This window comes from Sciurus vulgaris, assembly GCF_902686455.1.
Source record: "Sciurus vulgaris genome assembly, chromosome: 1".
Classification (NCBI taxonomy): Eukaryota; Metazoa; Chordata; class Mammalia; order Rodentia; family Sciuridae; genus Sciurus; species Sciurus vulgaris.
In genome coordinates this window covers 89,780,827-89,807,424 of record NC_136461.1, presented here as the reverse complement: position 1 = coordinate 89,807,424, position 26,598 = coordinate 89,780,827, and the positions used below count along the sequence as shown (strand labels likewise).

At 37.4% G+C, this 26,598-nt stretch overlaps 2 protein-coding genes across 8 annotated transcripts in view; one reads left to right on the top strand and one right to left on the bottom strand.

Moving 5' to 3' along the window:
* RTCA (RNA 3'-terminal phosphate cyclase) overlaps positions 1–26,598 on the bottom strand; it is a 39,625-nt gene that overhangs the window by 9,287 nt on the left and 3,740 nt on the right. For 2 of the 6 annotated variants that reach the window (XM_079110836.1, XM_079110838.1), the window contains exons 2-8: positions 15,534–15,634; positions 14,976–15,198; positions 12,065–12,188; positions 9,437–9,495; positions 7,764–7,905; positions 7,377–7,501; positions 6,456–6,514 (exon numbers count right to left, since the gene is read on the bottom strand). In XM_079110836.1, coding sequence (XP_078966962.1) covers positions 6,456–6,514; positions 7,377–7,501; positions 7,764–7,905; positions 9,437–9,495; positions 12,065–12,188; positions 14,976–15,094 — 628 coding nt within the window. In that variant the 5' untranslated portion in view covers positions 15,095–15,198; positions 15,534–15,634. Of the gene's footprint in view, positions 1–6,455; positions 6,515–7,376; positions 7,502–7,763; positions 7,906–9,436; positions 9,496–12,064; positions 12,189–14,975; positions 15,199–15,533; positions 15,635–15,733; positions 15,913–26,598 lie in introns of those variants that run through there. The other 4 variants (XM_079110834.1, XM_079110839.1, XM_079110837.1 and 1 more) reach the window with 4 other exon arrangements.
* DBT (dihydrolipoamide branched chain transacylase E2) overlaps positions 15,948–26,598 on the top strand; it is a 54,137-nt gene continuing 43,486 nt past the window's right edge. The window contains exon 1 of one of the 2 annotated variants that reach the window (XM_079110770.1): positions 15,948–16,064. The gene's annotated coding sequence lies outside the window, so the exon portion shown is untranslated. Of the gene's footprint in view, positions 16,065–16,112; positions 16,134–26,598 lie in introns of those variants that run through there. The other variant, XM_079110769.1, reaches the window with a different exon arrangement.

The window sequence follows — 26,598 nt, the reverse complement described above, 5'->3', positions numbered from 1 at the left end:
ACATGCTGAATATTCCTAACTCCAAAATCTGAAATCCAAAATGCTTAAAAATTCGAAACTTTTTGAGCACTGACATGATGCCAAAGTAGAAAATTCATATCATGAAGCTGTTTTAGGCACAAAAGTATTATAAATACTGTATAAAATTACCCTCAAGTTATATATAGAAGATGTATATAAAACATAAGTGAATTTTGTTATTTGATCTTAGGCTCCATGCCTAAGAATTCACACTATGTATACGCAAATAACACAAAATCGAAAAAAATTCAAAATCCAAGCATTTCAGATATATTCAGCCTGGACCAGAGAGCAGAACACACAATAAAATTTTCCATCAAGTGATAAAACGTTTCTTGGAGCCATTCAGATTCATTCCTATCCAGTCACCTTGATAGTGAATAATAGTATGAAGATCTATATTATTACCAGTCATTACCAGCAGCCTGAGATGACTGAATTTATGACAGTAGTATAAGAATTTTGCTTATTAGTATTATGCTCTCCCCAAAAAAGAACAAAATCTTAATTTCTTCTGAAACATTAATGCTTTTCTACCTAGCATGTGTGATATTTTGCATGTTTCTTTAAAAAAAGGTCTGAACTTTAATGGTGTATAACACTGGATTAAAATGAATAATCAATGATTTGGGTGTCTTCTAGCTTATTAAAGAACAAAACTATAAAATGGTTATCAGACTGAATAAAGAAGGTCAAAGGACTTACTTTAAGGACACTCGAAAGATGCAATGAATGACCTATCACATCTACTGAATAAGGAAAGTGCTTTCTATAATCCAATTTCTGTACAGATTAAATGGGATTGATTATTCAGAGACATAACTGATCTTAGCAGATTGTTTTGTTCCCACAGTAAAGAACCTAACTAACTGACAGACAAAAGTAATCAAACAAGGTTGGGAATGTAGCTCACTGGTAGAGTGCCTGCCTACTACGTATGAGAGCCTATGTTGTTCAACCAACAATACTACCAAAACAAAAACAACAAACAAAAATAAACCCCCCAAACCAAAGAGTAATCAAGCAATACAGATGTTTAACAATATTCATTTTCTTTTTTCACTGCTGGGAGTGGAACCCAGTGCCTTACATGTGCTAGGCAAGTGCTCTTCCACTGTGCTACACCCCCAGTTTCAGTTCTACATTCTGTTCATAATGCAATCAAGTAAAGTTGGAATGAATCCTTATATACAGATCATGGTCCAATCCTATTTTTCAGATAAGGAAAGTCCAGAGTCATTGTGCAGCATAATGGCAGACATAGGACTAAAATTTAGGTTTTCTCATGCTCAGTTTAATGCTCCCTACTAAAATATATGTATCTTTTTCCTTATTTTTTCCCCCCCAATCTCACGGTGAAAATATATATATATATCTTGATCTAAAAACAGCAAGATTCTTTTACAAAAAAAACCTCACCTTTCTTATGGGATTAAAGAATTTTAGCTGGAAGGATTTTAGGGATTCTCCAGGTTAATTCTCTCATGCAACAGATAAGAAAACTAAGATAAAAAAATATTATTTTAGTAACTAAGACAACTATAAAAGCACAACTAGTTACAACTTCCTGCCTCTACCACATAATCTGGTTGATGTTGCTTCTTGGTAATAACACTTAGACATTAGGATTCAGGGTCCACTAGCTTTCTAGTTAATTTAAACCAGAAATGAAATGGGATCTGGATAATGGCAGTTATGACATTATCTGAGATCCATAATATACAGAGAACCTAGATTAAGAGAGGGAAGACCCCACGTTGCCCTTGGACTCACTAATAACATCTCATAAACTGAGGTACCTGACACAGGAAGCATACTAGCACTAATTAGTCAATCTCAGTAAGTCTGTTGTTCTCTATATTCTTCCACCATGGTAAGAATAAAAATAAGTACTATGCACTTCGCAACTGTGATATGAAAAGACAACTTCAAAGTAAATGTTACCTCATATGACAAAGTGAGAAAAAATATTGACAGAATATCAGAAAAAATTTCAGGACTGGTTAACAAACTGCATGTATTGGAATAACAGAGTTATGGTCCCTTTACAATCTCAATTCAACATATCTAAAATTATTGTCTACCCTGGTAGACTAACTTTACTTCCTATATTCACAAATTTAAGTGTTCCCAGTTACCAAAGTTAGACACCTAGAATGTTTTCTTTACACTGTTTCTCTTAACTCTCATATCCAACTGGTCAACAAACTATTCATCTTTCTAAGTACCCTGATTACCAGTACTCAACATTTTGGCCCCAGTCACTGCATTCCTTGAGGCAAAACCTCACCATGTCTGACCTGAGTTGTAACAGACTCTTTTCTTCCTGCCTCCAGTATGGCTTTCAAGGCTATCAGAATCAATCTTCCAAAACTCTCTTATTAAAATCCTTACATTTTCATTATGACAACTAAATAGCCTATAATCCTTCGAAGCCTGGCCTTTAGTCAGACACAGTGATGCATGCCTATAAACCCAGTGATTCAGGAGGCTGAGGCAAGAGGATCACAAGTTCAAAGCCAGCCTCAGCAAATTAGTGAGACTTGAAGTAACCTAATGAGACAACGCCTCAAAATAAAAAATAAAAAGGGCCAGGTAAAGGGGGTGGGGTTGTAGCTCAGTGGCAGAGTGCTTGCCTAGCATGTGTAAGACACTGGGTTTGATCTTTAGCACTGCATAAAAATAAATAAAAGAATAAATAAAAAAATAAAATAATTGTTTTTTTTTAAAGGGTTAGCCAGGCAAGGTGGAGCATGCCTGTAATCCCATCTACTTGGGAGGCTGAGGCAGGAGGATCACGAGTTCAAAGACAGTCTCAGCAACTTAATGAGGCCCTAAGCAATTCAGTGAGACCCTGTCTCTAAATAAAAAAAAAATACAGAAAAGGGCTGGGGATGTGGCTCAGTGGTTAAGTGCCCCTGAGTTCAAGCCCTCCCCAAAAAAGGGGTAGGTAAAGCACCTCTGGGTTCAATCCCCAGTGCAAAAAAAAAAAAAAAAAAAAAAAAAATCTGGCCTTTGGTGACCTCTCTATTCTCATCACCTGCCATTCCTCCATCCCCTCTGCCCAGACCCTATACTTATCATATGTACTTGCATTACTCAAGCACAGAAAAATATTCTTTTTCTGTCAACACCTTCCTTTGTCCCTGCTCCTTAGCTTCCACTTTTTAAAAAAAATTTAAATACCGTTAAGATATAAATGCAATGTTTTGAGATATATTTAAAGTAAAATCATTACTTTAATGAAACATACTAACATATCCATCATCTCTCAGTTACCCATTCTTCCACCTAGGGCAAGAGCAACTATAATCTATTCACTTAACAAAAATCCTAACATACAGTATTATTAACTACAGTTCTCATGTTATATACCAGATTTTTGAACTTGTTCACTCTATGGATCTATTATTTTTTATCTTTTGACCTACAGTTCCCCATTTCCTCCCCCTCACCTCATCCTGGTAAATCACTCTTACATTCCCTCTATATATTTGACCTTTTCTCTTTTTAGATTCCACATATAAGTGAGATCACACAATATTTTCTTTCTTTATCTGGGTTATTTCACTTTACAATATCTACCATGTCCATCCTGTTTTAAGGCTGAATAATCCTTAAATGCATATATACACCAGTTTCTTTATCCATTCATCCACTGAAGTACATCTGGTTGTTTCCACATCCTGGCTATTATGAATAATGGTACTATAAACATGGGAATACAGATAAATCTTTATGAGGGGATTTCGTTTCTTTTGGGTATTTACCCAGAAAAGGGACTGCTGGATCATATGGCAATTCTCTTTTTAGTTTCTTTAGGAATCTCTGTACTATTTTCCATAATGGCTGTATCAATGCACCTTAGTTCTCATTTTTCTATTTGGCTTCCACTTATCCCCCTGATGGACGATTAATGAATGGCAAAAGGTAGAATTGGGATTAGTCATCCTTCAAAGAAGGATTAGCTTTTCTTCCCTTGCATTTGTCTCTACGGTACCTTGGGATAACACTATCAGCACTGGTTTGTCTTCTGCACCAGACTAGGCTGGGTGTAAGGCATAGTATCTCTCACTTCTAAATCCCTAGTACATAGTACTTGGCACATTTGTGGTACCCCATGATAAAACTAACTGAACTCACTTCCCAATGTCCATCAAATACTTATTATTTATAATGTGTCTGCTCCATCTCTCTGCTTTATATTTGCATTATTTTTGCTTTTCAAGATGTGTAGATACTCCATGCAGTGGTTAAGTATTCACACTGATTCCTCACTGTGCTTGGTAGTTAAGTCTATAATAAATACATATTTTATATCACTGCTTCTCATGCTTCAAGATATTTCAGAAGTATCTGGAAAACTTATTAAAACAAATTCTTGGGTCCTATTTTCAAGGAATCAAATCAGATCCTCACACATGCTAGGCAAGAACTCTACCACTGAGCCATATGCTCAACCTTCATAGATTCAAACAGGTCTGGTAGGCCCCCATATTTGTATTTCTAACAAAACTCTCAGATGATGCTGTTTTGTTGTTGTCTCCCAGCCACACTGTGAACAGCAGAGATTTAGACAGATCTCATTATGTGAGTCAACTGGGGAATGGTGATTTCTTTTTCTTTTGTTTTTGGTGACGGGGGTCACACTATGTTAACCCGTCTAGTCTTGAACTTCTAGGCTTTAAGAATCTTTCTGCCTCACTCAGGGTCCTGAATATCTATAGGCCTGCATGCCATATCTGTAGAGATGATGATTTTACTTATTCTATTATATTGATTATATTTGAGGCCCAACTAGTGTCTACCATCTAGCAGGCTAAAATCGTCTGAATTTTTTTGTATTCAGTAGTTAATAATGAGGTTAAACAGCATAGCTAACAGAAGCATTTTTGTTTTTGCTTTTTTGAGACAGAATCTCACTAAATTGCCCAGGCTGGCCTTGAACCTATGATCCTCTTGTCTCAGTCTCCTGAGCAGCTGGGATTACAGGTGTGTGCCACCATACTTGGCTGGCATAAGCATTTTTAAAGATGCTAAAAAGTAGGAATGAACCAATCAATTACCATAAACGAGAAGTTGCCTGACTAGCAAAACTTTAAATATTAACCACCAGATGTAGTGGAACACACCTGTAATCCCAGTGACTCAGGAGGCTGAAGTAGAAGGATCACAGGTTCAAGGGCAGCCTTAGCAACTTAGTAAGACCCTGTCTTAAAATAAAATAAAAAGGGTTGGAGATGTAGCTAAGTGGAAGGGTCCCTGGGTAACAAACTGTTTAAACAAACAGATATATGCATTTCTTCTTCTTAATATGCCAATCTTAAATATTTGGGGGAAAAGATTTACTTTTCCCCCAAATATTCAGTACTTTCCAATCATCAATGTAATAACTGGTACAGGAAGAATCATCAGTAGATATTAGAACCACTGGATGAAAGTTGTATGGGAAGAGAATAATCAGACAGTCTCAAAGTATTATCCCAGACTACTTATTGATTGTAAAAGGAAAAGGTACCTTTATAGCAAGCAGATCTGGAGAACGCCTCCTCAACCATGTGATCACACTCAGCCTTATCAATAAAGAGTAAAATGATTTTATGTGCTCTCTGATGCAATGTAGTGATATAGACACAAAATCACCTATGCACTATTTGCTAAAAATGTTTAGTCTGAATAATCTAATCATGAAATAACCAGATAAATCCAAACTGTGGGAAATTTTATGAGAAAAATGACTTTTAAAAAGACTTTAAAAAATGCCAGTATTATGAAAGGAAGAAAAAAAAAAGAGAGTATTTTATACTTAAAAAATATATCACATTGCTCTAAAGAATATTTTGGAGACAACTTGCTATGTCTAAATACATCTGGTTTATCTGCATATCATAGACAAATTCTTCAGGTGTAAAAACGATACTATGATTATATAGATATTGTTTTTTGAACTTACATGTTGCAGTATTTACAAATAAGGCATGGTGTCTATACCTTACATTGAAGCAGTTCAGAAACACACATAACACAACCAAATGTTCCCAAGTGATGAATCTAGGAGAGAGTATGTAGATGACTAATTGAATTAGTCACTCAACTTTTCTTATAGGTATGAATATTTTCAAAATATAAAAATAGGAAAAATACTTAAAGTTTAATTGACTCTAAGAATTAGTTAACTGGGCTGGGGTTGTAACTCAGTGGTGGAGAGCTTGCCTTGCACATTTGAGGCAGTAGGTTCAATCCTCAGCACCACATAGAAATAAAAACAAATGAAAGTATTGTGTTCGTCTACAATGAAAAATTTTTAAAAAAAGAATTAGTTAATTGTAGACTTTTAAACCTGTCATTCATCATTCCCTATAACATTCCAATCCTGACATAATTAATTTTATAGTAGCAACAGGAACTATGAACCCCTTTTCATTTAACTGTACCTCGTTTCCCAAGTGATGATCCTGCAAACAAACAGCCAGTGGATGTCTCAGCAATAATGCTATACAGTGGGGAAAAAAAAAGTATTACTCTTAGGCTACAAATATTCTAAAATTACATGTAAATAAAACACAGAAGAACAATGTTAAATAGGCAAAATGACATATGGCCAGTACATTGTAACGGCAAAATTCTTCCTACACAGAGCAGACTGAGTAACATTTTCAATCCATCGGATTCAACTGGGATAAGTCACATCAGATTCTAATTCACTCACAGGTAAAGGATGCCATCGCTTGTCCTTGCCACCCAAAGTTATGTTTTTGGTAGTAAATGGTACCATTTCAGACACGATACTATAAAATCTTAATTCATCATACAGTTATTTAGGTAGAGATGCCCTTAAAAACATGTCTTTTTAAACAATTAAATGAGCACGAAAACTTGAAATCTTTAATTTAAATAGGATAATAGTTACAGCTTAAATCTTAAATGTCCCCCAAAGGCCGTGTGTTGAAGGCTTGATGGCTAGTTGATGGTGCAGTAAGAGGTGAGAGAACTTTTAGGATGTGGGGCCTAGCAAAAGGGAGTTGGGTCAAGGGGGACATGCCCTTGAAGGGGATACTGGGACCCCAGCCACTTCCTCTCTCTCTTTCCCTCTTTCACTTTGCTCCTTGACCAAAATGCGGTGAGCAGCTTTGTTCCACCAAGCACTCTCTGCCATGATGTTCTGCCTCACCACAGGTCCAAAAACAATGAAGCCAAGCAACCATGGACTGAAACTCTGAAACTGTGAACTAAAATAAAAATTTTTCTCCTTTTAAATTGTGTATCTCAAGTATTTCATCATAACAGTGGAAAGCTAACTATCAGTAACTATTTCAGGGCTCTCAATCGATGTCTAAGAAAGTGTATTTTCTCACATTATTCCATTTCCATTGCCAAATGCTTGGTCTTTGGGTTCCTGAACAGGCTGAATGTTAACATATAGATCCCTAATCTCTTTTCTGATGCATCTCACAGCCGCTGCCGCCATATCTTTTGCTACCTGTTTTGGCAAGACAGAAAAAAACCAAAATAATAATAATTAATTATTGATTATTTGAACAATTGTTTCCAAGATTTTAAAGGCACATAAAATAATTAACTTTTACATGTATTATTTAAAAACTTGATTTTCCAGAGAGCATTGAATTTGAAGAAAATTTTTAATGAAAAGATGGATTAAAAAATAAGTCCTAATAATTTCAAAATTTAGATAATACTTACCAAGACATGCATACATTTCTAAGAACATTTAGATGACTTACTTTAAATGGCAAAACACCAGCAACAAAAGCTCTTCCATATATCTTAGTCACAGAGCCACGATCAGTTAAATTTATTGGGTTCAACTGTGTAACTGGTGACATTCGGACAATCACTTCACCACCACCTTTTGGATAATAGCCCCTATAAAAAGTGTAACAAATATCTATATAAACTGCATGACAAATATGAAGCACAATTTTATATTAAAATAATGTGAATGATATCCAAATATGCAATTCATGAAAAGTTCTAAACCATATTTTAGGTCTGGACTGTTCAATACAGTGGCCACAAGCTGCATGTGACTATTACAATGAAGTAAAATTTATGGCTGGAGGTATAGCTCAGTGGTTCATGCATGAGGCTTTGAGTTCAATCACCAGCCCCAAGCCAATTATGGTTGCACTCTCCTATAGTCCCAGCTACTCCAACTCAGGAGACTGAGGCAGAAGGATCCCTTGAGCCCAGGAGTTCATGACAGTCTGGGCAATGCAGCATGACCCTGCCTCCTTTAAAAAAGAAAAAAAGAAGTTTAAATAAAAACAAAGAAGCAAATAAAATTAAGCATAATTTAGAAATTAATTCCCCAATTGCATTAGCTATGTTTCAAATGCCCAATAGTCACATTTGATTGTGACTACCATACTGGACAGTGTAGATAGGGAACATTTCCCTCAATGCAGAAAGTTCTATTTGCAAGGCTGTTTTGTTCCTACTATTTCCAGCGCCTCAAGTAGTGTCTGGCACATAGTAGGAGTTCACATAAATAACTGATGAATATTTAAATAGTTGAATACTAACAGAATCTAAACTCAATTATTTAGTGTCATTTATTCCATTGCTGCTGCTGAGAATGACAGTGTGCTATCCTCAAGGAATTCTCCATCTAACAGGGCAATGGTTCTACAGAGTCAACTAGAATACAACACAGGATGTAAGCAGGACCACAACAGAAGTGCAAATATAGATTCCGACAGAAAATGATCACAGAGAGTTCATATAGAATATCACAAATTTTATTTAGAAAAACAGGATTTAGAATTTTTTAGGAGAATGAAAAAAGAATAACACAAAGATGTGAAGATCAAAGATACAAAGTATGTTTAAAGGACAGCATGCAACTGTGTTATAAAGTAGGACAAGCTGAAAACAGGGGAGGGAAAATGAAGCTAGCAAGGTAAATAGGAGTAAGACTGCAATATACTTAAATGTCATGCCAAAAAATTTAACCTTGTCATTGTGTAACAGAAGGAAAGACTTAAAAAAAGAAAGAATCCAAATGTCCAATGTGCTTCTTAAGAAAACAATTCTGATCACACAATAGAAAATAATCTTTTTTATAACCCTACAGTGCTTAGCTCAGGTGTCTGCACACCTTGACCATTTAAACTGTGCAGGTGCATGGATAACATTAGATACAAAGATGTCTTCATGTAGAAATTCCCTTGAAAATATTTCTCTCAAGAAAGAAAGAAATATCACATGTAGCTGCATTCAAGGCTACCACCCTTGCAACTTATTGTTTTTAAGCTGCAGAGTACAATTACTTAATAAGAAATGTTTTAAGGGTACTATATTAAGTGTATTAGAATGACAGTTCTCCAACGTCTAACTTTTCCATTAATTTTAGCATAAATAATAGATGGAAAAGGTTAAGAAATAAGTAACTTACCTCATTTTAATGTCACAATGAAATTTAAAACCAAATTTTTCAACAATTGGCTTGAAGACCTGAAAAAAACAATTGTTATTGCAACCACCAATAGTCACTGATTCAACAAGTAAAATTATTATATGAAAAGTGCTCTGTATCGAGTTAGTAATTGGGTGCTATAAGTAAACTGTAACATCAAAATATATAGACTAGTTCCATTTTTCAAATGAAAAAAACTGGTATTAGCTAAATTTAAAAGTTTAACAATAAGTTAATCAGGGCTGTGCAAGTCTAATGAGAAAAAAACATTCAGAACTCAGAATATTTGAACCCAATGTTTACTCTACTCCAGAAACCAATACTTACTGACCCTTCTCAATACACTGTACACTGTAAGAAAGTAGGGGCACTGGTGAACAACATTCCATTCTGCCCTCTCAATTCTTTTATAAAGCTGAAATCTCACTGCATATAAAATGTTTTATCCTTATTTCTTCCCTGTAACATTATAAGCATAAGCGTATTTCTGACTTCATAAAAATCTTCCTAAATAAAACTTAAATGAATACGACATTTGAGCATTATTTACTTAACCATTCCCTAAGTTCTCATGATTAGATAATGATAAATATTAATAATAATTCTCTGCTCAAATACCTTTAACATTTACCTTTGACTACATTTCATACTATTTTATTAGGATAGTTTGCTTGAAGTAGAATTACCAAGAGAGACTAAGTTTCATTATACATCCTATAACACTGACTTTAAAAATATTATACTATCCGTTGGGCTTGCAATGTTTCAGAGAAAGATGGTACTTAATCTAAGTCTAAGGTATTTAATTTAAGTCTAAGGCAATTTGTAAGATATATTCTAGAGATTTATTCATTTTACTAGGTTTCCTCCATAGTATGCAAGAGGTATAGATGTTACTAAACTTCAGTTAGTTAAAAAAAAAAAAAAGAAGAAGAAGAAGAAGGCAGGGCTAGGAGTGTAGCTCAGTGGTATAGTGCTTGCTTGGTATAATGTGAGGCCCTGAGTTCAATTCCTGCTACCATAAAAAAGAGAAGCAGAAAAAAATTTAAAAATAAAAACTTGAGGATGTTAAGTGCTGGGTAGTATGGTAAACAGCTGGAACTTTCCTAAGGGACAGGTGAAAAAGCCGAACACTGTTAACTATTTTGGATGCCAAAAGTTTTGGCAGTTTCTTATAAAGTTATACATGTACTTACTATGATAACCCAGCAATCCCACTCTTAAGTATCTATACAAGAGAACTGGAAATTTATGTTTAACCCAAACCTGCACACAAATGTTGGCAGCAACTTCATTCAGAAATGCCAAAACTGCCGGGTACAATGGTGCACATCTATAAACCCAGCACTTTGTGAGGCTGAGGCAGGAGAATTACAAGTTAAAGGTCAGCCTGGGTAATTTAACAAGCCCTGTCTCAAAAACTAAAAAGGGCTAGGAGTGTAGCTCAGTGGTACAGCACCCTGGGTTTGATCTCCAGTGCTGCCAAAAAATAAAATAATAATTGCCCCAAAGTGGAAACAACCCAAATGCCCTTCAATAGGTAAATGAATGAACAAACTGGCATATTCATATAATAGAATATAACCATTTAGCTTTCATTGCTAATACAAGTAACACCGTAAGTCTAAAGTACTAATGCAAATGAAAAACTAGACTCTAAGGCTACATACAGTAATTACTCCTTTATGTGAAATTCTAAAAAAAATAAAAATAAAAAAAGCCAAAACTATGATTGAAAACAAAGTGATTGCCAGGGGCTACGGGACAGGGCTGACTAAAGGGGCGGATAAGGGAATTTTTAGAGTAATGGCAGTATTATGGATATTTATTGTGGTGGCTGATTTACAGATACATGTTTACTATCCAAAATCATCAAACTGCACATTAAGAAGGGTGAATTTAATGGTAAGGAATGCCACAATAAACCTAGAGTGACCCTTTTCCAAAATGCTCAGGATCAGAAGAGTTCTGAGTTTCAGACTTTTTCAGATTTTACATGTACATGTACATAAAAAGATATCTTGGGGATGGTACTTAAATCTAAACACAAAATTTGTTTGTTCCATAGATACCTTATACACATAGCCCAAAAGTAATTTTACACAATATTTTTAGTGTATCTTGTGTTTTGACTGCAACCTACCACATGAAATCAGGTAGGGAATTTTCCACTTGTGGCACCATGCTGGTGTTCATAAATTTTTATTAGAGTTTGGGGCATTTTATATTTTGTATTTTCAGATTGGGGATGCTCAACCTGTACCATTTCTTTCCCATAAGTTGTATGAACAATAAATACTATCATTTAAAAATTTTTTGAGTTCCCTTCTAAATCATAATTCCTATACTTACAAGATAATAGATTTATCTAATAACTGATATAATTTACATAATAATCACACTTTTGTTTTTAAAAAAATTCACTATGAATACTATTCTGATTTACAATACAAAGTCTAAAATAAACAATTTCCTACCCTCTCCTACAGGAGAACTAAACATCATGAATAGATAGAAACACAGATGAAATATTCAGAATACATTTAAATAGAGAATAGATATTCAGAATATATGAGATCATCTCAGTTTGTCATTAACAACCCTTACCATCACTGTGTAGTCGATCTGTGGCGCCATTTCAGCATTAGTTCCACCTTTCAAATGAAGTTCTGATGGAGAAGCAGCAAACAGAACACACGGCATTGAAACCTGCATCAAGAGGCACACACTCCTAAGGAGAAGGCAGAACAGGCTTAATTGTACTATCTTTTCAAAGTCTCAAAAAAAGCTGATTATAATTTATTACATGTCACTTAATGGAAGCTTAGACAAATGTAAAGTTAAAAGATACTTGGTTTCTGAATGTAAAATCCTGAATCTTAAAGAAAGTATTTCACAGTAGAAAGAACTACCTCTAATGATAAGCAAACCAGGATGGGGATGCAGCTTGATACAGTGCTTGCCTAGCATGAATGAGGTCCTAGTTTCTATACAGAACCATGAGTGAGAAAAAAAAAAAAAAACTAAAACAAAAAAAAAAACATAAGAAAACCTATGTTTGAATTCAAGACTAAACACATCACCACACCAGATGGGTGATTTTGGCTAAGTTCTGATCCTTTTCTTTACAAAAAAATAAAATAAAATAATAAAACCATCTTCAAATTTTTAAAATAAAAGGATTCTTGAAAATAGTAATTCGTGAAAATGCATTCAAAACAGTCAAGATCTAGAATTATTCAACTGTTTATATCTGAGTTACCATGCCCAAGGTACTGTTCAAAATATCAAGTTAAGATGTAACTCCTTACTTGAAATTTTATAAGAGAATAGATCTTAAGTGTTCTTATACACACATGAAAGGTAATTATGGGAGGTGATGAAATGTTAACTAGCTTGATTGGTAATTATTTAACAACATAAATGTATATTAAAATATAATATACACCTTATATACAATTTTGTCAATTATACTTTAATAAAGTTGGAAAAATGGAAAAAAAGATGTAATTCCTATCATCAAAGAGTTTGACATGACAGAAAAATATTTTATAAATCCTAGCAACTCAGGAGGCTGAGGCAGGAGGTCTGTGAGTTCAAACCCAGCCTCAGCAATTTAGCGAGGTCCTGAGCAACTCAGCGAGATCCTGAATCTAATAAAATATTAAAAAGGGTTAGGGATGTGGCTTGGTTGGCAAGTGCTCGGGGTTCAAGCTCTAATACCAAACATACACACACACACAAACATATATTTGTATATTTATATATAATATATATACATATTTTATAAATATATATTTTATGTATATATATTTATATAATTCTATAAAGACTGAAAGCCGAGTGTTTCACACGGAAAAGTTTTGTTCTTACAGTCAAATAATGTGAGAAATCACGAGAAATGTACATAGAATATGATGTATTTCATAAAATGGAAAATTTGGTCTAAATGAGCTGTTATTGCTCTTCTCTAAAGAGAAAGCAATACTCATAAGTAGATTATAGCTTGAAATGGAATTCAATATAGCTTTTACATACCAAAAGACAGTTCTTCACTTAACTTTCTTATAACAAAGGACCATACATACTGAACTAGAAAGTCTCTTATCACTGCTAATGAATTTGATTAATAAATATTTATTGACTGTGTAACGTATTTAGAATTAGAAGAGGAAAATGTAGGCAATACAATCCCTATTCTCAAAGAGTTGGGCCCTGGAGCAAATGCAAATATTGGAAATATTTAGTTAACTACTAAACATAGTTTTATAACTATTCAACTCATGAATCCTTCTGAGTAATCCAATGAATATTTATTTTCTCCCCAATAAAATCAGATTCTAAAAACACCAAAGAAAACCTTAATTTTAGAAAATTAAGGAATTACAAAAACAAGGTGGACACTTGAGAAAACACATGGTCCTGTTATCTCAATCAAAGATAAACTCAGACATGGTGGCACATGCCTGAAATCCCAGCTACTCAGGAGGATTTGAAGTTGAGGTCAGCCTGGGCAATTTAGTGATGTATTCCCTACTGCTTTATTGTCTTCTAATAGATTTGCTGCAAAATAAAAAGGACTGAGGATAGAGCTCTATGATAGGGGACTTGCCTATTGCATGAGGCCATGGGTCCAATCCTCAGCACCACATATGCACAAAAAAAGTGATCAAATAGATTAGAAAAGTAATACAGAAATTAAATGCTAGTCAAGTGCAGCAGCACATCAGCAACTCAGGAGGATGAAGCAAGAGGATAGTAAGGCCAGGATAGTTCAAGGCCAGCCTGGGAAACTTAAGGAGACCCTGTCTCAAATCAAAAAATAAAAAGGACTGGAGTAACTTAGTGATACAGCATTCACTCCTGGGTTCAATCCCTAACACTGGGGGGTGGGGGGGATGGAGTTAACTACTATTCATATTTTTGTCAGTAAAAGGAGCAATACTTAGAAAATTAAAAGGTTCAATTTAATTGTTAAAATATTCATTTCCCAGTGGGGGGAAAATCAGGATTATATCTAAAAATTTCTAAGTAGGGTTGTGTAAGTATGCATTAGAAGACAACAGAGGGCTGGGCGTATATAGCTTAGTGGTACACCACTTGTCTAGAGTGCACAAGGCCTTGGGTTGGATCCAGCACCACACACACATACAAACAAAAACAATAAAAATATTCACACTAAAAGCAGTAGAATATGGTTTATAATTTTTAGCTGTAAGAACTCGATTTGCAAACAATACTGAAAGTGATAACTCAAGTCAATTTGTGACATTCAACTTCTAAATATGCTATATCACACTACACACAAGATAAAATTTAATATATAGTAATAGCTACAACTGAGCAATTAGGTGCCCAAAATTTTACATTTGTTGTCTTTAACCTCAAGGGTCTTTTATCTACTTTAGCAGTGAGAAAACTGAAGTTCAAAGAGGTTAAACAACTTGCACAGTTAAGTGGTAGAATGTAGGTTTGAATGCACTCTAACTACAAAAGCCATACTTAAAGTTATACTTACCCTGCTGTCTTGGTATCTGCTGTGTGGATTCCACCTTTGATCTTCTCTGGTGTGAAGGTTACTTCTGTTGAACCAATTTCTGCCCCCTCCAGTTGCCCATCACACAAATCTCGAATCATTTCCAGTCCAGATAAATGTTGAGGCCTTCAGGTCATAATACTGCATCAAAACGTGTGCATTCAGACTGCCTATATTCCCCACATTTTATGATACATTTACAAAACTGCAACGGCAATGAAACAGCGAGATCTAAACACAGTAAGTGCCACATCCTCAGTGCAGGAGCACCTTTCAGATTTGTATGCACCTAGACTATCTGCGAGTAGGCATCATTTTAAGGGTTTCTTTGCGACCCCTTATTTTGGCTATAAGCGACCGCACAATCTGCCCACTACCACGAGAGTCCGGAGGGCCACCCCCCAGACCCCGCCCTCAGGAACCAAGGCCGGCCGTGACCTCCCGGGTCCCACTCGGACCACCAGGTCGGCGACGCGCTGGATCGCAGCCCCGCCCCGCGACCCCGGACTCCACCGCCCGGCTCTCGGCCGCCGCGATTACCTCAGGCCCGGCGTGCTGCGGCCCGCGCGGATCTTCTGCACCCGCAAGGGGAGGCCCAGGAGGCAGCTGAGGGCGGTAGAGACCCTGAGGATCTGGCCGCCCTGCAACGGTGGGGTGCAAAGAGAAGGCGTAAGAACGTCGGCCGCGAAAGCTCCCGTCCCCAGCCCGCGCAGCCGCTCGGTCTCCGGCTGCGCACTCACCCCTTCCATGATCCCGCCGTCGACCTCCACCCGCTGCCCCGCCATGGGAGGCGCCCTGCGGCCTGGTCAGCAGTGACCACGCCTTCGCCGCAGAAAGAATAGACGCTCCGCAATTCTGAAACCTCGATCCACACCCGGGGCTGCGGGGTCCTCCGCGAAAGCGGAAGAAGCGAAGCCTCCCGGGAAACCCGATCAGCAGGAACAAGCCCCGGGATGGCCCGGTCCAGCCAACGCGCATGCGCAGCGCCCAGCCGCCCCGGGAGGCGGTGTCGGGACTGTTAGTTCGCTGCCTGGACCCGAAGCTTTCCGGGAGGTGGGCGTCTTCCGCAAGGTACCTCGGAGTGCGATAGGAAGTGTGGACGTGGGAAGACTTGTGCCCTAAACACAGTAAAATCTGCGGGTTGTGGAACGTCGCCTTTTCCACTCTAACTAAATCCTCCAGTTGTCCCCCAGGCGTGTGCTTCATCTACTTTCTTGATGAATATGTGTTTATTTCTATTTTCTCGAGGATCTTGGCATACTCAGTGCTGCAAACTCTTAGAGCTGAAGATTAAAAATCCGAACTCTACAATGTACCACTTTCTCTCTGGTCGGATTTGCCTTCTCTGCAGTCTGTCTCAAAGTTTGTGTGTCCTGGTGCACTAATTGAAACCAGTAAACTCATTTCTCGGGGGTGGGGGTGGGATGTTTAGAATACTATCCTCCCCCCCACCACCCTTTATAAGACGCTATTTATGGCAGGAAGGGGGCAGAACTACTATTATAACACCCTGGAGGTCAAAGCTATGCCACCTTGTCTGAGAGTGGGTGCAAGCTCTTGCCTCCAATGAACAGTGCAGTTAAACATAAGCGCAGGGTAAAGCAGAAGCAACAACTAGCTTCTTGGTTCTGCTGTAGCACGATTCCCGTATTAACTTAAGACCATATAATATGTAAGCCTTTGTAGGTGTGCAAAGAAGAGTTAAAACAGTTACTGCCCCCAAAGCTATTGGAGCTTCAATGGACAGATTGTGAAGTAATCAATTTAATGCCATCTATAAAAATAATAATTAAAAGCGGAGGATGTGTCTCAGTGATGGGAGCACTTGCCTATGAGGCCTTGGGTTCATCATCATCAATGTGTATGGAGACTAATTACAATATGATAAACTTTAATAATAATAGCCAGTGTTTATTGAACATTGCACCGTTCATCCCATTCTTTCACAGTTTGATAAAGTTCTTACTGTTTTATAGCATTCTATGTTAAACAAGGCTGTAAAATAGTACTCAGGGAAAGTAATCTTATTTGCATTTAGAATGAATACTTTGACAGTATTGGGAGGGTGAATTAGGGGCCTAAGAGCCTGAAGGCAGAAATGCCTTATCTCTCTTATCCAGACAAGAGAGAATGAAAAGTGGAAGCAAGGCAGTGGCAGTGGGACTGGAATATAAAAGCTATGCTTGTAACTATCTCAGATATACATACATACATATATATATATGTATATATACATTTTTGGGGGGTACTGGATTATGAACCCAAGAGTACTGTACTACTGAGCTACATCCTTAGCTCTCCACTCCCCAGCACCTTTTTGAGACAGATTCTCAATAAATTTCTTATGCTGGCCTTGTAGTCACAATCCTCCTGCCTCAGCTTCCCTAGTCACTAGGATTAAGGGCATGTACCACTCTATCTAGTACTATCTGACATCTTAGATTTCTATAACAAAAACAACCTCCTCAGAGGAAGGCTTGCCTTGTTTTGATTGATTGATTAAGTCTGGAGATCAAACCAAGAGGCCTTTGCAAATCTTAGGCATGCCCTTTGCTACTGAGCTGTACATTCAGCCCTGGCTTGTCCTTTTCTTTTTACAGTATTGGGGGTTGAACCCAGGGCCTTGCTCATTCTAAGCAAATGCTGTACCACTGAGCTGCATCCCCAGTCCTTTCTTTAAATTTTCTTTTGAGACAGGGTCTCACTGAGTCCCCCAGACTGACCTTGAGCTTGCAACCCTAGTGCCTCAGTTTCCCAAGTAACTGGATTATAGGTTTGTGCCCCCATGCCTGATTCTGGCTTATCCTTTTAATTTCTAATTCTCACTGACCAATTTGCCTCATTCCAGTTACTTCCAGTGTAGGGGGCAATGAACAAAAGATGATACATGATATAGAGACTACCCAGGTATTATGGTTTGTATCTAAAATGTCCCCACAGGCTGCAAATCAGTGCAGCCACTCTGGAAAGCAGTGTGGAGATTCCTCAGAAAGCTTGGAATGGACCCTCCATTTGACCCAGCTATCCCACTCCTTGGCCTATACCCAAAGGACTTAAAATCAGCATACTACAGAGATACAGCCACATCAGTGTTCATAGCTGCTCAATTCACAGTAGCCAGACTGTGGAACCAACCTAGATGCCCTTCAATTGATGAGTGGATAAAGAAACTGTGGTATATATATACAATGGAATATTACTCAGCCATAAAGAATGATAAAATTATGGCATTTGCAGGCAAATGGATGAAATTGGAGAATATCATGCTAAGTGAGATAAGTCAATCTCAAAAAACGAAAGGACAAATGATATCGCTAATAAGTGGAGGATGACACATAATGGGGGGGAGGGAAGGGTTAGTGTTAGGGTTAGAGTTAGGGTTAGGGAGGGGGGCAAGTATGGAGGAAGGAAGTACTGTATAGAGGGTAAAGAGGGGTGTGAGGGGTGGGGGGAAGGGAAAAAATAACAGAATGAATCAAACAACACTACTCTGTAAATTTATGATTACACAAATAGTATGCCTTTACACCATGTACAAACAGAGAAACAACATGTATCCCATTTGTTTACAATAAAAATAAATAAATAAATAAATAAAATTTACAAAATTTCAAGAAAAGAAAAAATAAATAAATAAAATGTCCCCACAAAGCCCATGTGGTAAAGACTTGGTCCCCAGCTGGTGATTTTGTAAATAACTGGAGATATGACTGAAGGATTTATTTTGTCCCTGGCTCCTTCCTTTCTCTCTTGCTCCTTCCTGGCCACCATGAGGTGAGCAGCTTTGCTCTGTAACATCCTATCCACCATGAGGTTCTGCCTCATCATAAGCCCACAGCAATGTGGCTCAGCAAGTATGGGATAAAACCTATGAATCCAGGAGCCATAATAAATCTTTCCTTCTTTACATTGTTTTTCTCGGGCACTTCATCACAGCAACAAGTTGACTAACGTGCCAGGCTAGAGTAGATAATAATAAGCATTTGTATAGAGCTATGTTCATATTTACAACAAAACTGTGGAATTGTTGTTTTTGTCTCTATTTGGCCAATGATGGACCAAGGCCTAGAGAATTGAAGTGACATACCAAGATGATGTAACAGTGAATGGCAGAGTTGCATTAAATTCTGTATCTTTTAAATTATCTACAGAAAAAGGACAGTTAAGCTGATACCAAATTTCTCAACAGAACACTGTCAAATGATAATAGATTTATTTCTTCAGAATCATGACAGTCATTTTCAACCTGGAATTGAGTAGCTAGCAAAATTCTCACTCAAAAATGGGAGTGAGGGTGAGGGCTGGGGATGTAGCTCAGTTGGTAGCATGCTTGTCTCACTAGCAGGAGGCCCTGGGTTTAATCCCCAGCACCACCAAAAAAAAAAAAAAAAAAAAAAAAAGGGAGTGAAGTACAGAAATAAAATAATTTCTAGATACCTAGAGATTGAAATTAATATCTACATGTACTTTCTAAAGGAATTTTTAGAGGGTGTTTGCACTTCAGAAATAGAAATTATTGATACTGGAACCAAGATGGAGGACTAGAGGGTGACTGCATCTACTGTCACTCCAGAACCCAGGATTCAAGAAGGGGAGGCATTCAGAGACTCGGACTAAAATAGAGCCAAGGGGTGAGTCTCCCCCACTGGGTGAAGCTCAGCCGAGGCAGCAGGCCTGGACAGGGGCGGCTTCTCAGAGCAGGGCAGGGCAGCTAGAGTCTTCCCCAGGTAGCCCTGCTCCCTCCAGCGGTGGGCTCCTCCCACACGGCCAGCTTCTCGGAGCAGGCCCCCTAGTGAGAGCCTTTCTGCACAGAACCAGCTCCGAGTCCTGGAGCCAGTGGTGAGCTTAGGCCCACAGGCAACTTCAGGGACCAGGACAGGGCAGCCAGGGACTTCCCCAAGGAGCCCTGCACCCTCAGGCAGCAGGCTCCTTTCACAGCCAGCTTCTTGGAGCAGACCGCCCAGTGAGAGCCTTTCCACACAGAGCCAGCTCCAAGCCCTGGAACCAGTAGCGGGCTAGGGGCAGCTTTCTTCAGAAGCACTGCATTATCAAGTTCCTCCAAGGCCTCAGACTACTGAAGGCTGGGAGGTGATATACTGGAAATCTGCAGGGACACTATAAGCCAATAGAGAAAATCTGCAATATCTCAGAGTCCCACTGACATCTGACCAATATGAGAAAACAAGGGAAGAAAATGTCCCAAACAAACCTAGATACTATATCACTAAAACCCAATGACAGCACAGCAGAAGAAATGTCAGAAATGGAGTTCAGAATGTACGTAATTAAAACAATCAGGGAAGCAAACGAGGAGATGAAAGAGCAAATGCAGGCATTGAAGGAGGAGATGAAAGAGCAAATGCAGGCATTGAAGGAGGAGATGAAAGAGCAAATGCAGGCATTAAATGATTGCACCAATCAACAGTTAAAAGAGGAAATACGGGAAGCAAGAGATCATTTCAATAAAGAGTTAGAGATACTGAAAAAAAACAGAAATCCTTGAAATGAAGGAAACAATAAACCAAGTTAAAAACTCGATAGCATAACCAATGGGATAGAACACCTGGAAGACAGAACCTCAGACATTGAAGACAAAATATTTAATCTTGAAAACAAAGTTGACCAAACACAGAAGATGGTAAGAAATCATGAACAGAATCTACAAGAATTATGGGATATCATGAAAAGGCCAAATTTAAGAATTATTGGGATTGAGGAAGGCTTAGAGAAACAAACCAAAGGAATGAACAATCTATTCAATGAAATAATATCAGAAAATTTCCCAAATCTGAAGAATGAAATGGAAAACCAAGTACAAGAAGCTTATAGGACTCCAAATATACAAAATTACAACAGACCCACACCAAGGCACATTATTATGAAAATATCTAACATACAAAATAAAGACAGAATTTTAAAGACTGCAAGAGAAAAGAATCAAATTACATTCAGGGGGAAACCAATAAGAATATCAGCAGATTTCTCAGCCCAGACCCTAAAAGGTAGAAAGGCCTGGAACAACATTTACCAAGCCCTGAAAGAAAACGGATGCCAACCGAGAATCTTATACCCAGCAAAACTTACTTTCAGATTTGATGACAAAATAAGATCCTTCCATGATAAACAAAAGCTAAAGGAATTTACAAAAAGAAAGCCGGCATTACAGAACATTCTCAGCAAAATATTCCATGAGGAAGAGATGGAAAACAACGATACAAATCAGCAATGGGAGGAACTAGCTGGAAGGAATAGCCAAATAAAGGAGAAACCAAATCATATCAAAAAACAAAATAAGTCACATGACTGGGAATACAAATCATATCACAATAATAACCCTGAATGTTAATGACCTGAACTCATCAATCAAAACACATAGACTGGCAGATTGGATTAAAAAGAAAAATCCAACAATATGCTGCCTGCAAGAGACTCATCTCATAGAAAGAGATACCCATAGACTAAAGGTGAAAGGATGGGAAAAAACATACCATGCACATGGACACAGCAAAAAAGCTGGAGTATCCATCCTCATTTCAGATAATATGGACTTCAAGCCAAAGTTAGTCAGAAGGGATAAAGAAGGACATTACATACTGCTTAAGGGAAGCATAAATCAGCAAGACATAACAATCATAAATATCTATGCCCCGAACAGTGGCTCATCCATGTACGTCAATCAAATCCTTCTTAATTCCAGAAATCAAATAGACCACAACACAATAATACCAGGTGATTTTAACACACCTCTCTTACCACTGGATAGATCTTCCAAACAAAAACTGAATAAAGAAACCATAGATCTCAATAACACAATCAACAATTTAGACTTAACTGACATTTATAGAATATACCATCCAACCAAGAGCAAATACACTTTCTTCTCAGCAGCACATGGATCCTTCTCTAAAATAGACCATATTCTATGTCACAAAGCTACTGTTAGCAAATACAAGAAGATAGAGATACTACCTTGTATTCTATCAGATCATAATGGAGTGAAATTAGAAATAAATGACAGAATAAAAAACAGAAACTTCTCCAATACCTGGAGATTAAATAATATGCTATTATATGATGAATGGATAATAGAAGATATCAGGAGGGAAATAACAAAATTCTTAGAAGTAAACGAGAACAAAGACACATCATATCAAAATCTCTGGGACACTATGAAAGCAGTACTTAGAGGAAGATTTATTTCATGGGGTGCATTCAACAAAAGAAGTAGAAATCAACAAATAAACGACTTAACAGGAGCTGAAGAAATAGCTCTTATTGGAGAGCGCTCGCCTAGCATGCGGAAGAACCACGGTTCGAATCCCCGGCCGCTCAAATAAGAAAAAAAAAAAAAAAAAGACAACACTACCGCTCAAAGCCCTAGAAAAAGAAGAGCAGACCAACACTAAAAGTAGTAGAAGACAGGAAATAGTTAAAATCAGAGCCGAAATCAACAAAATTGAAACAAAAGAAACAATTGGAAAAATTAACAAAATAAATAGTTGGTTCTTTGAAAAAATAAACAAAATTGATAAACCCTTAGCCACACTAACAAAGAGAAAGAGGGAGAAAACTCAAATTACTAAAATTCGGAATGAACAAGGAAATATCACAACAGACACGAGTGAAATACAAAACATAATTAGAAGCTATTTTGAAAATCTATACTCCAACAAAACAGAAAACCTCGAAGACATCAACAAGTTTCTAGAGACATGAATTACCTAACTGAACAAGGAGGATATACACAACTTAAATAAATCAATTTCAAGCAATGAAATAGAAGAGGTCATCAAAAGCCAACCAACAAAGAAAAGTCCGGGACCAGATGGGTTCTCAGCCGAGTTCTACAAAACCTTTAAAGAAGAGCTCATTCCAATACTCCTCAAAGTATTCCATGAAATAGAAGAGGAGGGAACCCTCCCAAACTCATTCTATGACGCCAATATCACCCTGATACCTAAACCAGACAGAGACACATCAAGGAAAGAAAATTTCAGACCAATATCCTTACTGAACATCGACGCAAAAATTCTCAACAAAATTTTAGCAAATCGCATACAAAAATATATTAAAAAGATAGTGCACCACGATCAAGTGGGTTTTATCCCAGGGATGCAAGGTTGGTTCAACATCCGGAAATCAACAAATGTCATTCACCCTATCAACAGACTTAAAGTTAAGAATCACATGATTATTTCAATAGATGCAGAAAAAGCATGTGATAAAATACAGCATCCCTTCATGCTCAAAACACTAGAAAAAATAGGGATAGTGGGAACATTCGTTAACAGTGTAACGACCATCTACATTAAGCCCATGGCCAAAATCATTCTAAATGGTGAAAAACTGAAAGCATTCCCCCTAAAAACTGGAACAAGGCAGGGATGCCCTCTTTTGCCACTTCTATTCAACATCATCCTTGAAACTCTAGCCAGAGCAAATAGACAGACCAAAGAAATTAAAGGGGATACGAATAGGAAAAGAAGAACTCAAACTATCCCTGTTCGCTGATGACATGATTATATATTTAGAGGAACCTGGAAATTCCACCAGAAAACTTTTAGAACTCATAAGTGAATTCAGTAAAGTAGCAGGTTACAAGATCAATGCTCATAAATCCAATGCATTTTTATACATAAGTGATGAATCTTCAGAAAGAGAAGTTAGGAAAACTACCCCATTCACAGTAGCCTCGAAAAAAATAAAATACTTGGGAATCAATCTCACAAAAGAGGTGAAAGACCTCTACAATGAGAACTACAGAACACTAAAGAAAGAAATTAAAGAAAACCTTAGAAGATGGAAAGATCTGCCATGTTCTTGAATAGGCAGATTTAATATTGTCAAAATGGCCATACTACCAAAAGTGTTATACAGATTCAATACAATTCCAATTAAAATCCCAATGATGTACCTTACAGAAATAGATCAGGCAATTATGAAATTCATCTGGAAGAATATGAAACCCAGAATAGCTAAAGCAATCCTCAGTAGAAAGAGCAAAGCAGGGGGTATTGCAATACCAGATCTTCAACTCTATTACAAAGCAATAGTAACAAAAACGGCATGGTATTGGTACCAAAATAGACAGGTAGATCAATGGTACAGAATAGAGGACATGAATACAAAATAAATACAATTTTCTCATACTAGACAAAGGGGCCAAAAATATGCAATGGAGAAAAGATAGCCTCTTCAACAAATGGTGCTGGGAAAACTGGGAATCCATATGCAACAGAATGAAATTAAACCCCTATCTCTCACCCTGCACAAAACTCAACTCAAAATGGATCAAGGACCTCGGAATCAGACCAGAGACCCTGCATCTTATAGAAGAAAAAGTAGGTCCAGATCTTCAACTTGTTGGCTTAGGATCAGACTTCCTTAACAGGACTCCCATAGCACAAGAATTAAAAGCAAGAATCAACAACTGGGATAGATTCAAACTAAAAAGCTTTCTCTCAGCAAAGGAAACAATCAGTAATGTGAAGAGAGAGCCTACAGAGTGGGAGAATATCTTTGCCTCGCATACTTCAGATAGAGCACTAATCTCCAGAATCTATAAAGAACTCAAAAAACTCTACACGAAGAATACAAATAATCCAATCAACAAATGGGCTAAGGAAATGAACCGACACGTCACAGAAGAAGATGTACAAGCAATGAATAGATATATGAATAATGTTCAACATCTCTAGTAATAAGAGAAATGCAAATCAAAACTACCCTAGGATTCCATCTCACCCCAATTAGAATGGCGATTATCAAGAACACAAGCAACAATAGGTGTTGGCGAGGATGTGGGGAAAAAGGTACACTCATACATTGCTGGTGGGGTTGCAAATTAGTGCAGCCACTCTGGAAAGCAGTATGGAGATTCCTCAGAAAGCTTGGAATGGAACCACCATTTGACCCAGCTATCCCACTCCTTGGCCTATACCCAAAGGACTTAAAATCAGCATACTACAGAGATACAGCCACATCAGTGTTCATAGTTGCTCAATTCACAATAGCCAGATTGTGGAACCAACCTAGATGTCCGTCAATTGATGAATGGATAAAGAAACTGTGGCATATATAAGCAATGGAGTATTACTCTGCCATAAAGAAGGATAAAATTATGGCATTTGCAGGCAAATGGATGAAATTGGAGAATATCATGCTAAGTGAGATATGCCAATCTCAAAAAACTAAAGGACGAATGATCTCACTGATAAGCGGATGAGGACATATAATGGGGGATGGGAGGGGTTAGCGTTAGGGTTAGGGTTAGGTTTAGGATTAGGGTTAAGGAGGGTGGTAAGAATGGAGGAAGGAAGGACTGTATAGAGGGAAAAGAGGGGTGGGAGGGGTGGGGGGAAGGGAAAAAAACAGAATGAATCAAACAACATTACCCTATGTAAATTTATGATTATACAAATGGTATGCCTTGACTCCATGTACAAATAGAGAAACAACATGTATCCCATTTGTTTACAATAATAAATAAATAAATAAATAGAAATAGAAATTATTCAAAGAAGAAAGTATGAGGTATAAGCAAAAACAATGAGCTAAGAAACTGTAAATCTAAATAAACCTTAGCCAGGTGTGGTTGTGCATACCTGTAATCCCAGTGATATAGCAGAAGTAAAACTGGTAAATTTACTAACACATTTTGCAATTGTATCTCAGCTATTGGTAGATTAAGCAAATGAAATTTTAGGAAAGAAAATATTTGCCATATATATTATATATGCAAATATATATAATATATTATATATAAACTTCAATCAAATATAGACTACATGATTTTCTCAAGAACTCATGACACAGCCCAGCATGGTGGCACACACCTGTTGTTATGGTTTGGATATGACGTGTCCCCCAAAAGCTCACATGTGATACAATGCAAGAAGGTTCAGAGAAGAAATGATTAGGTTATGAGAGCCTTAACACAATCTGTGAACTAATCACCTGATGGGATTAATTGAGTGGTAACTGAAGGAAGGTGGGTGTGGCTGAAGGAGGTGGGACATTGGAGGCATGGCTTTGGGTTATATCTGCATCTGGCAAGTGGAAATCTCTCTCCCTCTCTGCTGCTTGATCATCTTGTGATGGCTTCCCTCTGCCTCACTCTTCTGCTATGGTATTCAGCTTCACTTTGAGCCATAAGGAATGGAGCCAGCTCTCTGTTGACAGAGACCTCTGAAACCGTGAGCCCTCAAATAAACTTTTCCTCCTCTGCAATTGTTCTCACCGGATCTTTTAATCACATCAGCAAAAAAGTTGAATAAAACACCTGTAATCCCAGTGGCTTCGGAGGCTGAGACAGGAGGATGGTGATTTCAAAGCAAGCCTCAGCAACTTTGGGAGAACCTGCCTCTAAAATATAAAAAGGGCTGGGAATGTGACTCAGTGGTTAAGTGCCCTGAGTCAATCTCCAGTAACAACAAAACAAAAGAAACAAATAAAAAAACACCTCATGACACATATTAAAGAGGAGGAAGCCATAAAGTTTTCCAAAAATCCAAAGAAATTATTCTACAATCATATTCCATAACCAAAATGGCAATTATATTAAGAAATCTATTTTCAAAAAGACACTTGAGAGGCTAGGAATATA